Source organism: Etheostoma cragini, chromosome 11 (assembly GCF_013103735.1).
Source record: "Etheostoma cragini isolate CJK2018 chromosome 11, CSU_Ecrag_1.0, whole genome shotgun sequence".
Lineage (NCBI taxonomy): Eukaryota > Metazoa > Chordata > Actinopteri > Perciformes > Percidae > Etheostoma > Etheostoma cragini.
Window position 1 is genome coordinate 17,000,612 of NC_048417.1, and position 14,746 is coordinate 17,015,357.

The following is a 14,746-nucleotide window of genomic DNA, read 5'->3' on the forward strand; positions in this document are numbered from 1 at the left end:
TATATATATGTATATGTATATATATGTATATATTTAAAATTGGCCGTTATAAATGCAGATACCGATAATGTTGAAATGCCTAATATTGGCCGATAATATCGGCCCACCGATATCGGTCAGGCTCTAGTAGAGATTAACATAAATCACACAGTGTAATCCTTATTTATTGGATTCCAGTGTTAACAACTATTGGAAAATCTGACCACTGCAATCTTTTGTGAGGATTTCTAGATTCATGCCAAAACATGACATATACTTCATGTCAAGTGGCTATTTGACTTTGAATCTCCTTCCAGCCCAGCTGTTTGACTGGCATGTTTTCCAAAAGGCATCTTAAGGGGATGTTGGAGCTTGTTTGAGAGGTCATACATAGGAGTATAGTTATGTACATTTTTGAGGTTTGTGTGCTAGAAGTGCTGCCAGTCACCCCTCTCTCAGTGAATCAATGTCTTTAGTCCTTGAAAGAGCAAGCCACCACCCCAGCAGCCTTAACCCACTCTGTCTGATATGCAGAAACACAGTTACAACTCACATCCCCAAATCAATCACAAGCAGCCAACACACTCTAGTCAGTGACCTACTTATCTGTCTTTTGAACAGTTCCCATATGGACATGGATTTGTTTCAACAGTTTTTGGCATGTTTAGTGACATACTTCCACTGTTACAAGCTTTTGTGTCACAAATTGACAAATATACTGTATTTTGCTGTATTAAGTCTTCTTGGAAAAAGTCAATAAAGGGCCAATTCTGATATCGCAAGTCATTGAGTCTGCCGATGGTTGGATACCGATCCAGTTTCAGTCTTCTCATTATCCCAAATGTAATATCTGAATACCTTATCATGCTGATTGGGATCATTTTTATGTTGGGTATCATGATGTCGGGGATTGCTTTTTCTTTCTTGTCAGATTAGGATGATACGGACATAACATTGTGACTTTATTATAGTTTTTCTTTGTCTATTTATTTGGTCAGTAATAGGGCTGGGTGATACAGCTAAAATCTTCTATCCTGATATAGGTCATTTTCTATCTTGATAACAATATATATGACAGTATAGCATGTTGTCTGGTAATTCAGTCAAGAAATAGTCTATATAAAATAACCACACGGTAAAGCCTATAGTTGAATACTCTTTACTCTGATAGCAGATCAGCACCTCTAAAGTTGTCTCCCACGTTCAAGCATCAGAATGTGAGGCACCATCCAAATGACATCACAACCGACATCCTTACTACTGACATGGGGTTATGCTTGCTAGCACTACTCTACATCTTGCCAAGTCTAGAAACAATTGACAGTTAAGCTATGTACCCTGCTGCATCTAAAGAGCCATGATATTACTTGTGTTATACCTTCACCCTATCTCTCTGTCTCCATCCGCCCTCATTTTTCTCTTTCTTCATATGCTCTACTTAAATTCCATCTTTGAAAACGCTTGTACATGCAGCTAGGTCTTATTTAACAGATTGCCTTTTAATTATGTGTGGGGAGACAACTGAGGCAGATTCAGTTCATGCTGACATCAGCAGCATTTGTACTTCTGGTAAAAACACTGTGAGAGGAAATGTTCCAGGCGCACTAGACAAATGATCTTTTAAATGCCTCTTGACTTGTCAATGTTATGATTCAAGTGTTCAGTAGGAAATTTGCCACACTTCCATATCTGTTGGCAAACACATTTAACAATTGCAATGTCACTTTCTGCGTATGTGTGTAAGAGAGTCATGGTTATCTGCTAATGCTACCCACCTCTGGTGCCCTGTGCTGGCAGTGTAATCAGCCTGGCAGTGGGATCCTGACACACACATACACACACACACACACACACACACACACACACACACACACCAACCACCACCAGGGCATGGCTGAGCTAATGACTCATCCCCCCCCCCCTCTTCTCTCTCTGTATGTCTGTTCCTCTGTATTTCTCTGTCTCTGTCTGTACAGGGGACATCACTCAGAAGGGCTATGAGAAGAAAAGAGGCAAGCTGTTGGCACCGTATATCCCACAGATACAAGGTAAGACAAAAAGGCCTGCAGGAAATGTACTGTCCAGAACAGGTTTTTACTTTGCTCTGGCTGCCTGTTAGCATAGTAGTTAGCATAGTGTCTTTGCAAGAGCAAATAGAATGAAGTAGCATATGATTTTAATAATGATGATTATAGGAGTAGCTTTATTTTCATACAGCACATTTGTAAAAGAAAGAGAGGGAATGTGTTTGTGTGTATATGTGTGTGTATATATACTATATATATATATATATATATGTGTGTGTGTGTGTGTGTGTACATATATATACAAGCAAAGCCAAAACAAATTTAAATTGAGGATTTGTTAATAACCGCGCCATAAGTGACTGTCATAAAGTTGTCATAAAGCAAACTGTGGAGGCTTTTTACACATCTTTACTTAGCCTTATTCATGTAGTTAGACATGGTGTGTCTGCTTCTTTGTCCTTGATTGTTCTTTTACAGTGGTTGTGACTCTTTCTGCTGTTAATAATGTGATGGCCCTGCAGCAGCCGTATATCATAGTGTATGGAGGGGCCAACAATATAATATAGCAATTGATGCTAACCAACCAAGGCAAGGAAGACACATTGTAATGTAACTGTGAAGATTAGGTGATTCTGCTGGAACAAAAACTGGTCTAGATTTGGTCTCATTATAGTTTTGAGTCTGTTGTGGGCTGCTTTCATAATGTTTGGTCTTACAGAATGCAAATTATTTAGAGGAAGGTTTTGTTCATTTAGTTGGCAGTTTGTGCATATTTGTGCCTGTCATCCTGCGTTAGACTGTGGGTGTTTGAGAAGAGACGTATTAGCTTAGAAAAATAGCAAGGCGTGAAGTGGTACTGAACGGTATGCCACGACATATTGTGAATGACTTTTGACTGTGTGGGAGGCTTCATATGTCAATTCAGTGTATTTTAAGGCCCAGTCAGTCAGGCAGACTATAAGGTTGAGGTGGTTTGTGGTGAATCCCAGAGAGGAGTTGCTGTCTGTATGCTTCATGCTTCTCTGCCCTTTAACCGGGGTCCATGGCAGTCTTTGGTTTGGCCTGCCATCAGAACACTAAACTTCAGTGAAAACCAGTCTGTTGTGGGCTGCTCGCTCAAGGCTTTCCACTGGAGTTAGCAGGCCTGTTATTTAGCTTGGGCGGATAAATCTCCTCCATTCTGTAGACTTTCTCTTGCTCTCTTTACTCTTGTTTGCTTCATTATTCCTGAAATCTTTCTGGCATTCATTGTTACATCCACCCAGTCTGGATCCTGAACACCTGAAGGAGTTTTAGATATAGGGATGGGCTTTGGAGTAGGTGATATTCTTCCTGCAGGATGAATGGATGTGTTGGGAATTAATGACATATCCATCCAGCACATTAAATCAGTGGGTAAGGGTTTAGCAGCTGCAGAATTTGAAATAGGAGACCAGTAGACTGAGAGCTTCTAAGCTGTATGCAAAATTCCATAGGCTGGTTTACTGCCCTTATATTTCACTGTTGTCTTAGGACTGTACTATGTGCCAAGTGCATCTAAGTAAGGATACAAGGCTAGATTGTTACATTCTATTAACAAGTGGACTCATTTCCTTTTCCTTTTGTTGACAATACTGGGGAGTCAAACATTAAGGAAAAGTTGCCATGCTTATGTAAGCTTATGTCAGTTATCTGTACCTCCTTGGTGATAATACAGGTGTGCCCTAACGGGTTTTGAGTGAAGAATCATTTTTTAAATGTCTAGTTCCCATTTTCTGATTATGAATACAGTTGCTTAAATCCCCCGTTCTTTCAAAGTAACTTCAATCAATTATTTATGTGTGGGATTCAAATATACAATTGTGTTTCTGGCGCAGGGCATTAGCCAAGCGTATTTCTTCTCTAGGAAGTGAGACACAGCACCTGTGTCGTCAGCCACCAATTCATCAGGGTTCTCTGTGAACCAATAACAACATCTGCTGTGATGGAGCACGTCTCTGATTGGCTTAGTGCTGTGTGTCTCTGAAGTGCGTTCTTCCCAGCAACCGGGTCTGGTGTCCTGGCTTGTTTCTTATAGACCTGTTTCCTCCGGGAGGCTGGGAAAGGCTGGTGTGTGACTGGGCTGTCAGATTGATACAAGGGACCAGCATATATTGATATGACTATGCATGGTCAGGGAATTGTGTGTGTGTGTGTGTGTGTGTCAGACTCAATGCATTATGTGTCCTTAAATCACCTCCAGTCTTAATTAATCTTGTGTAATATTTGAAACTCATGTTATTGAATAGATTTATTTGAAGTGTGTTTGTTTGTGTGTGTGTGTGTGTGTGTGTGTGTGTGTGTGTGTGTCTGTGTGTCTGTGTGTGTGTGTGTGTGTGTCTGTGTGTGCTGCTGCTGCTGCTGCTGTCTGAGAGTTGCTGACAGTATGGAGCTCACTGATCCCTACTAAGCTGCCGCTGAAAAGCCAGGCGGGCTGATGGCTGGATGGCTGGCCAGCTAGGTGTTAGATCTAACTGGCTAAATTGTGGCTTGGTAGGACTCTGTTCTCAAAAGGCTGTTTTCAAACAGGGATACTTACAAAGGCAGACACACTGTGTGGTTCATTTGGTCAGAAAAGGTTACAACATCGCAGCAAAGCTGTCCACAGTCTGGTCATAGATGCTTTTTATGCCACAATGGGACTATAGTTTTACTCACATTTGGCTTCCACAAAGGATGTTATGTTTTTTCATTTATTCAATATTATCACTTAGTTGAACTAAGTTTCATTCATCAAAGTAGTATGCATCAAACAACAACAACAAAATATCAAGAAGTCTGCAGAGGTGAGTTTTGTGCTAGTGGTGCCACTGGCTTGGTTGAGAGTTCCAATAAACTCAGCAAGTTTGCATGTGAGAAACTGCAGGGGTTCATGTTTCTGTCACTGCATATTTTAGCAGCCAGTTTGAAGGTTTCATTGGAAAAAATGGAATCAAAGACAGGCTGTGTTCCCTATATAACACGTCTACAGCTTGGACCTGAGCTAAAGATGTTTCAAGTTAGTGTTTGTCATCTCCCCAAGGGCTCCATTACTTTACATACACAAAAACAAAACAAAAAAATGTATTTAGTTATTTATTGTGCTGCTGCTTTAATGTATATCTGTAAGTATAAAACATTTAGTGTTTAGGCATCAGCAACTAGACACAGAATAAGTCAAAGTACAGGCGGAAACCAGCAGGAGGCTGTTGAAACATGGTACTAGTTGGTATTGTTTATCAAGCATCCTTTTCAACTTTATTGTCCCACTGTCTGGAGAAATCTACCTTAAACAGCTGTTAAATGTATTTTTGAGTTATAGTACAGATGAGGTTCCTTTGACGGCTTCCTGTTCCATTGTATGTGAAGTTGTCCCTCAGCTCTGCCTAAAATAACTGCTAAGGCCTTTCATTGCTCAACAAACATCCCACATTATGGGAGATGAATTTCTTTAATTAGTTTGTTCATATTACATATTGACAGTACAAATTTATATGTCCATTTAGATCTTAAATATGCAGAATAATTATTGGTTTAGGAAGTTCGTCTGGATCAAACTTGTGATGTACAGTAAGATAAGATTCAACTCATTTAGTCATATTTTACATTATTTGATGTATTTGAAGTATGTATACATCTTACATACAGCAGTATGAGAACATGAGCAGATTTGAAGCCAATGGTAGAAGAAAAAGATTGAGCTGCGACCTTCCTTCAGGCAGTAGTCTTGGATTTCTGCTCTGATGTTAACCACTAGTTACTTAATGAGGCTCAAATGAGAATTGCATAAGCGAAAGGATGAATCACTGCCTGCGTCATGCAGAGCACAGAGAGTTTGAGTGTTTGATCATTTTAAAACGCTCTAGTTGTAGAATGAAGATGTTGTCTGTTTGACATTCAAGGTTGCTTAATCACCTCCTTTCTATGAGGTAGAAAGTGTAATTGTACTGTGTAATTTGCATTTGCTTCCCTTGGAAAGCTGGACGGCAGCTGGAAAGCTGCGAGAGAGGCTGGATTAATTCAAGGGAAGAGTTTCTCAACTCCAAGCTACTGTATTAGAAGAAAGCAGCCTAAGTAGGGATTACCATTAAGCTTGCGGATACTTGATCCAGGCCAGAAATGTTGTTCTATGTCCAAGGCACATATTTGCAATGAGTGTATATGCACATATTTCTAAAAGTGACATTTCTACTTTTGAGCATTAGAGGAAGTTATAGATTTGGTTTCTGTCCTGTAATGAAAAGTCCTCTCCTTGCTTTGGACATGTTTCCCTTAAGGTGTAGATCCTTCACTGCAAATTGACAACAGAATCCAGGCCTCCTCCCAAGCTGTTCTTCCAGGTTCCAAACACAACAAGTCCCGGGCGGCCAACACCCGGGATGAACGCTTCAGATCTGGTAATTATGTCTCCATACTGCCTTAGAGTTTTCAATGCCTGTTTTTTTCTTTTATGCTGTAGCCTAACTGTGTTGATGTGTTCTCTTAGATTTACACACAGAAGCCGTCCAAGCAGCCTTGGCAAAGTACAAGGAAAGAAAAATGCCAATGCCCTCCAAGAGACGATCTGTGTTAGTTCAATCTTCCGTTGAGACATGCACCCCGCCAGGTGAGACCTCTGTTCTTGTAAACCCACTGTGGGGCAGGGTTTATCTTGTGCGCACACAGCCTACGTTTATGCCCAAACTGGGTTGTTTACATTTCCTCCCATGAGCATTGGAGTGTAGGATGCTGACACACTGTTGTGTCCAGTGGTGGAAGATGATGTTTCCAAGCATTAGCTACTGGAAAGAAATATGCAGTTTGATGAATGTGTCCATTCTTTTTTACTATAAAGGGCTCAGTTGTCATTGTTCTGTTCCCTGGCAGAGCTTCCCACATGAGTTGCGTAATAGATGCATAATCAGATTTTTAACATAGTCTCAAAATGTCGACCTATTGTCTGCTTTTACAACAATTTGTGTTGTGTGGGCCAGTTCATCTCAATGTCATTTTACAGCTTTTTTTCTGGTCTGAGTTTTAATGACCAAAAAGACCTTTTTTATTGTTAGTTTTGCCCAATGATTCCCAAAGAAAATGATTATTCTTCAATACTTAATTAGTCAATAAGATATGTGTGCAAGATTTTATGACAAAAAACTTGCCAGTCTCTCATACACTGCAGTGGCTTTAACATTGGTGTCTAAGGGTTATTTGGTGGGGGGCCTTAGAGCCTCATGTCTTGGGTAAAGAGAGAGGACACAGTGGTGGAGTGAATAAACGGATTAAGAGCTCAGACTTTGGAGTTTGAACAGGAGAAGGAGGGGGCCCCTTTATGCTTGTTTTCACTCATTTTGAGTGAGCTATTGGTGTTGATGTGCAGTGCACACAGTGGCATTGTTATGTTACCTATTTCAACATTTCATCTGAGATTTGATTTAAGATGGTACACTTCATGAGATTGCATTAGCAAAAGTTTTTCATGAGTGGATTTAGTGAAGTGACACCTACTGTGTTTGGTAATCTCCTGACTCCTCCTCTAGCACCATCCAATTTGTACTCTTGACTGAAACATCTCAACAATTTCTCAATGGAAATTTGGTTCAGACAGTCATGTCCCTCTCATGAATTATGATCACTTTTGTGTTGCCCCGACTTTTCAGCTACTGTCATTGTCAGGTCAAACTTTCTATTTGTCTGCAAAACGAATGACATTCACATACACCTCATCTGTGTTTAGTGCAAATTAGCTAATGTCATAATGACCATGGTAAGAATTATGTAAGTGCTAATCACAAGCATGTTAATATTGCCCCTGTAAGCACGTTAGCATGCTGACATTAGCATTTTAAATTAAAATGTAATCAGCAAAAGTGTTTTTCTATTTATACTAACTATATAGAAGAAACATAGATTGAACCTGGAGGCTCCCATATGTAGGATGCCATTTGTATATTGTCAATATAGTGATTGTCACTTTCAGGCATCAACCGTTACGATGTTGCTTCAGCCAATTGGATGGAATTTATTTTCTGTAGAAAAACGTCAGGAAAAACAACCTCAAGCATTTACCTGCTAGGTTATAGCTTTATTAATATACTTGTCTTTATTTGCTTGAACACAGTATTTCATTGGTGAGAAAGAACAAGTGAGATCAGTCTCTGCTTAGTTTTTTTTTCTTCTTTTATATCCCTCCATACCTCCAAATCCACCATCACTGCCTGTCTTTATCTGATTCACTCTTTGCTATCTGATCTTGTTTTTGTCTCTTTATCTGTGACTAAACGTCTTTTTCAGTTTCTTTCCCATTATTTCCATCTCTCTATTTCTACTTTGCATTTTTTCTCTGACCCCCTCTTTCTATCTCCCTCTCTGCAACTATGACAAGGTTACTGAGATTGGGAGAGATGCAAAGGAATAACAAACAGAATCATAAATGCGAGATAACCCTCGTAAGTCTGCTGGTTGTAGATATATTAAAATCTAGCTTGTTATAATCCAACCTCCTCCAGTCTTCCTCTGGCAGCCTCTGTAAGGCCATGAGATGGTAACCAGGATTTTAACAGTTTCTCAACTGATGGACTTGTAAATACATTCTGTGAGTGATTGGGGAGCAGATGAATGGCATGAAGGCTTATTACTTTAGAGAACATCAGCACGCAAATGTCTCCCACTCATCTTCTCAGTGGACTTGGTTTTCCATAACATTAAAGCGTGAATTATGGGCCCGCGGAGGCTCCACGCAGCGCTTTCAACGTAGCCTACGGAAGTGGTCGGAAGTTTGTACTTGTGTGTTGGTGTGTGCGTCCATCTCCTTAAGAGAATAGCAGGGCCAGCGTGTGTGTGTGTGTGTGTGTGTGTGTGTGTTTGTATTTGTGTTTGTGTGTGTGTGTGGTAGAGCAAGTGTGACGGTGATTAGCTTCGGAGCGAGTACTGACTCTAGAGTCATAGTGAGACTGACCACAGTGGGGAATCTGTAGCAGGAAAAGTTAACCTTCTCCTTAATCTCATGATGTTTATGGAGAAGGAGAACCAGTGCGGGGCAACACGTAGTTAAAATATTTGAGAGGTGCACGTTATGCTACAGCATAGGGTCCGGCGTAGGGTCCGTGTCTCCACGTTTCCACTTACGTAGCCACGGGTTAGATTTAACGCAGAAGCATAAATTACGCTTTTGGCATTGTTTTGGATGTTCACTGCCTGGTTTAATATTTTGAGTGTAAATGAGTTTTGTACTTTGTGTTGTTGCTGTTTTCTTCGTTAATAATGAATGTAGGGAAGTGTGATCTTTCTTGGTGATTTTGAAAACCGTTCATTTTCTCAAGTGGGTGATGTCTAAGCCCATGTAGCCTTTTCATTGCAAAATACATATCACAGACTGGCATCATCTTGTGTATGTGTACTTCAGTGATCCTGTCGAAAGAACAGATGTTTCTGGGAGCTTGGCAGATGAAGTGAAATGGATTCATTTTAAATGATCCTTGCCATGCTTTGAAAGTTGTTCTTGTTTGGGCTATTTTTGCTTAGACCAACTGCTCACAGCTGCCTCAAGGGAGAGACAGTAAAATCATCAGTGACGGTTTAAGTCCAAGACATATTGTACCTACATTTTATAGGACATTTGGTCAGGCTATTTCAGTTTGTCTATGAATTGTATGCAAGTACCGAATGTATGTATTTATGCCATTTCTTTGAGGTAACACATTCAAGCAGCTTCAGCAGTATCAGCATCAGTTAGGTGATATATAAATACACCAAAACAAAAACACATTTTATTAATATCCATATTTTTGAGGACTGTAATTCAACATACGTGCAGTGAAGCAATAAGACATTCACCGACAAGCATTCCTCAGATTAACAACTTTCATCTCCATTGAAATCATCTGGTTGCCCTACAAGCTTAAATGTACTCTCTTCAATACAGTATGCATAAGTTGAATATATATAATATCATCAGCGCATCATCTAACTCGTCCGTCCCATGTCTTTGCCCACTGTTGTGATGCTGCCCTGTCTTGATGATGCTGCCCTGTCTTGACCTGTCAAACAGACACCTCCTCAGCGTCGGAAGACGAGGGCTCGCTGCGCCGGCAGGGACGTCTGGCCACCTCCACACCCTACCAGGGCCACGGCCACCCAGCCGTTGAGCACTGGTTTAACCGTGTCATCCAGGGTTCGTCCACCTCATCCTCCGCGTCATCCACCTCATCCCACCCGGGAGGGAGATCTGTCACCAACACCAACACCACTGCCCACGCAGCTCTCAACGCCAACGCCGCAGCTACCGCACTGTCCGACCTTATGGCACACACCCAGCTAGGTCAGTGACACACTCATTCTCACTCATACAGCATCACATCACGGCTGGTCCATCTGTATGTTCTTGTTCCCTTTTAATTGATGCAGCGCCCTCATCCCGTGAGTTAGCTGAACTAGGAAAAAAGGAAAGTATTGAAGAACTAGAATATAACATTTTCATGCCAAGCATGGAAACAGTATTAGAAGTTTTAAATTATTTTATTCTTTGTGTTCTCACTGTTCAAGTGTGCTCGTGCAAGAAACCTTATTTAAGTTTGTATGCCTTTGAGCAAACTGGTAGCTCACCAGTCTTCACTGCAGCATCCCGGATTGGAGTCCAACCCGTGGCCTTTTGCTGCATGTCATCCCGTCTCTCTCCACTTTCCAGTCTTCAGCTGTTCCGTCATATAAAAGTCTAAAATGCCCCCCAAAAAGTTGAATTGCCTTCATTTACATACAGTCCTTTAACAAGCCTGATTGAAATATAAACATAAATCACAGTCTGTCAGATAGATTATCTTGCTTTTTGCATTCAACAGTTTTTCCATAACTGTAGCTCAATAGCAGACACATGGTCTTACACATCTGCTACTGCCGTATTCTTATCTCCCTTTCAGAAACAAAAAAACACTTGATGAAGCAAGACAAAGGAATACCAGCAACAGAGTTTTAATTCACGTCTCTCTAATTACTCGTCTCCGTCTGCCATCTCCCTGTCATTCAGTCATGTAAAAGGGCTCACAGCCACTTCCACGCCAAAGCTACTCGTTCCACATTGCCATTTGAGTGTCACAAGCTAGTCAATGAGATTCAATGGATTCATCTCTATCCGTTTATCACTCAGAAGCAAATTGAGATGGTGTCTTGCTTGTGTGTGTGCGCCTGTGCGAGTGTGTGTGTGTGTCAGCTGGTAGAATGATATCTTATTAGGATGGTGCTGTCGGATGTCTGTCCAGCTTGTTTCCCCTCAAGGTTGCTGTCATAAAATAGCAACAGTGACTGGTGCTGAAGGGAGTTGTAAATAAATGTCTTATATTATCCTGTTCCTTGACCCCTCAAACGCCGGTTCTGTCTGTCATTTACTTCACACAAGCCAAATGACTAGTAGGCTATGCTTTCATACGTTTTGAAAAACCACAGTTGTTCTATGCACATGAAATATTAAGTTAATCCAGTACATGTCTAAGTTATTAGGTTCTTTAGAAGGGAACATCAGCCCTCTGTTCTCTATAACCATCATTTAGAGCAGTTTGTTTTTGTTCCATCAACACTGTGTTACCATAGCACTTCAGTGTTAATAGGTTTACAATTTAAACCCAGTTCCCATCACACCATACCAAAGGACATAAACTCCTTCTTACTTTATCAAGTAAACCTGTTAAATCTGATGCAATCCAATACAACAAACCAGCCATAAATTCAGCTTTTACAAAGATAATGATCAATTGACACTGATTGACACTGTCAAGGAGGTTTTGTTTAAACTACATGTTTATTATTGAGGTTGTAGTTTGCAGTGGTGTTGAACATTATATTGAGAGGTGTTTCTAATGTTTTTCTCACCCCATTTACAAACATGAGGGGGATGAATATCAGAAACACATCTTAATATTAGAGATGGTCCGATACTATTTTTTTTGTCTCCCGATACCAATTCTGCTACCTGAATTTGAATCGGCTGATACCGAGTACTAATCCGATACCAGTGTGTCATATATTTTATTATGTTTTAACAGCTGTATATTACTGTCCCTGTATGGATGTGATAGGATTTCTGGCTTTGTTGTCGGTATGGCTCAGGTTAAACTCTTTGTGAAACATGAACAGAACTCAAACAATGAACGCCACAGAACTTTCTTTTTTTATCCAGTTTGACAGTCAGTTATAACCGAAAAATAACCTAAATAAAGTACTTTAACGTAGAGTTTCTTTATGACTTTATTCTTTTTTTAAGATTATTTTGGAGGATTTTTTCCTTTATTACAGTTGATAGGCATGAAAGGGGAAGAGAGTGTTGGGGGATGACACGCTGCAAAGGATTCAAACCTGCAGCCGCCAGGTGAGCTAGAGGGATTTATTATGTAGCATCAGATTGGTCCATAAACTCCAGTACTTCCGATACCGATACCAACGTTATAGGCAGTATTGGAGGTGATATCAATACAAGATCTCTACTTCTCTGCATATAAAGCATTGTTACTCACTAAGGGGAATATATATGATGAATAGAAACCATTCATTCATTATCCTGGCAGGTAGTTAAAAATGCAGATAAAACGTGAAATCCTAGTTAAAACACACTATTCTGCAGTTGAACACTCTTCACTTGCAAATGACAAAAAGGCTTTAGCCCCTCAATTAGGGCAGCAACTAACTATTATTTTTTGTTTTGGATTAAACTCTTCAGTATTTTCTTGATTAGTTTGGTTTTAAAATGTCAGGAATATTGTAAAAAAAGGTTTTTCAAAGCCCAAGAAAACTCAAATATCTTGTTTTGTTCACAACTCAAAGTTATTCTGTTCACTGTCATGGAGGAATAACAAAACTAGAAAATATTCACATATAAGAAGCTGGAAGCTTTTCTTTTATAAAAGATTTCTCAAAGCGATTAATCAATTATTGAAATATCAGATCAGTTTGTTTGCCGACTCAGAAAGTTGATTTTCATTTAAAAACCATAGCCCAAAGTAGGCCTGGCGTTTGACCTTTTAACCCCCAATGCCCCACTCATCACAGATAACCACTCAGCACCCCCCGATGTGACGGGGCTGTCGGAACGCTCCTCGCTTCACGCGGAGCGGCCCCAGGTGGCCTCGGTGCGAGGCGTTTCCCGGGGCTACATCCATCACACCAGCGTCATGGAGACTGCAGATGGTGAGTTTTTTTTTTTTTTTTTACACACACACACACACACACACACACACACACACACACACACACACACACACACACACACAGTGTAACCTCCCTTTCTCCCCTGCTGTCTTTACAGTCTGCCTTCAGACTGGCACAAGCTGCTGACTGACCCTCTGGTGTTGCCATAGTAACACTACAGCTCTCCAGCTCCCCATAAAACTGTTTCTTCCTTGACGCTTAATATCTCATTGACACTAATAAAAGCACACTATTTTATAATTTTATTTAATAATTTGTACAGGATTTAATTCACTTGAGTACTAAAAAGGCTAATAAAATTCTTCTTTGAGTCAGATTTTTAAACCACATCAGAGGTGATTTTGTTCTTGTCATGTCGTTAGTGAGTCCGTGCATAAACATAACAGGCACCTAAACATCATACATCTTACAAACAGCATAGTCAAGTATGCAGATTCCAGATGGGCCATCACAGATATTGATGGATGCTGTGCAGTGTAGAGATGGGTAACCAGTGAAATCAAACCATGAGGATTTGTCATTATGATGCATAAAATATAAATGAATTGAACTGGGTTTTTGCTGGTATTATGTAAACTTGTTTCAGGATGAACATGTTTTATTGTCTTTAGAAAGTTGTCATAGATGATAATCATAGGTGGCAAAAATGAGCAGTCCCTAAAAGCACAGTTCCTGTCACACATCTCCATTCATTCAACATCAGAGCTGAAATGTACCTTTAAAGCAATGTCCAATGTATTTAATAGGCTAGCTGCCACATAACTGGAACACGACTTCAGCCGAGCTATTACCTTTCTGCCATCCATCATCTGTCCTTAGGAATGTGTGCGTTGTCTGGGTTTTTCCCTGCTAATAAATGCTAAAGCAGCCCACCTTGCTGACACATAAAAGGGAAGGGAGTTTTAAAAAGATGTAAACGGTGTCATTTTTGTTCCTTCTGTTTTGCTGTTTGGTGTTCAAGATGTTTCAAACCCACACTGCCTATGCAAGTTTTCTAACACTAGTCATTAAAAAAAGACAAAAATAGTATTAATGGCAAGAAATCCTATCTTTGTTGTTATGGTACCACAACAACAGTCTGTGTCTTGGCGCTTTATAAACCTACTCTCATCTACGTTTGGCTGCTGGTAGATTTCTCAATCACATTAACATGTTCACATTTCAAACGGAAAAAGTTAGCAGGAGTGTTTCATTGACATCCTGATGTGTCTGTCCTCCAGGCTGTGAGTGGAGAAGTGAAGGATCCCTCAGTTTAATGGATGGTATTTATAACTGTTCTTCCAACTCTATGGCAGTCTTTTGTGTGTGCACTCTGCTGCGTGTTCATTTGTGTTTGTTTGTGTTGCTGCCTTTGCCTCCACTGTCAAGTCGAGCACTTGTCCAAACTGTAATTTCCAAAAGTTAATGCAAAGCTACAGTGAATTCAATTGCTGTGTGTGTGTGTGTGTGTGTGTGTCTGTCTGTGTGTGTGTAGTTGAGTGTGTTGCCAAAGGCAATATGCTTTTCAAAATGTCAAAGCACAATGTTTAAAAAAAGGCCTTTTCCATGACAGGTGTAACAATTCATTTGAG

At 40.2% G+C, this 14,746-nt stretch overlaps 1 protein-coding gene across 13 annotated transcripts in view; it reads left to right on the forward strand.

Annotated features, from left to right (window-relative positions):
* dip2a (disco-interacting protein 2 homolog A) overlaps positions 1 to 14,746 on the forward strand; it is a 74,604-nt gene that overhangs the window by 39,952 nt on the left and 19,906 nt on the right. For 7 of the 13 annotated variants that reach the window (XM_034885528.1, XM_034885529.1, XM_034885531.1 and 4 more), the window contains 6 exons: positions 1,956 to 2,027; positions 6,281 to 6,400; positions 6,490 to 6,609; positions 10,033 to 10,302; positions 13,017 to 13,154; positions 14,396 to 14,437. In XM_034885528.1, coding sequence (XP_034741419.1) covers positions 1,956 to 2,027; positions 6,281 to 6,400; positions 6,490 to 6,609; positions 10,033 to 10,302; positions 13,017 to 13,154; positions 14,396 to 14,437 — 762 coding nt within the window. Of the gene's footprint in view, positions 1 to 1,950; positions 2,028 to 6,280; positions 6,401 to 6,489; positions 6,610 to 10,032; positions 10,303 to 13,016; positions 13,155 to 14,395; positions 14,438 to 14,746 lie in introns of all 13 variants that reach the window. The other 6 variants (XM_034885533.1, XM_034885535.1, XM_034885534.1 and 3 more) reach the window with 3 other exon arrangements.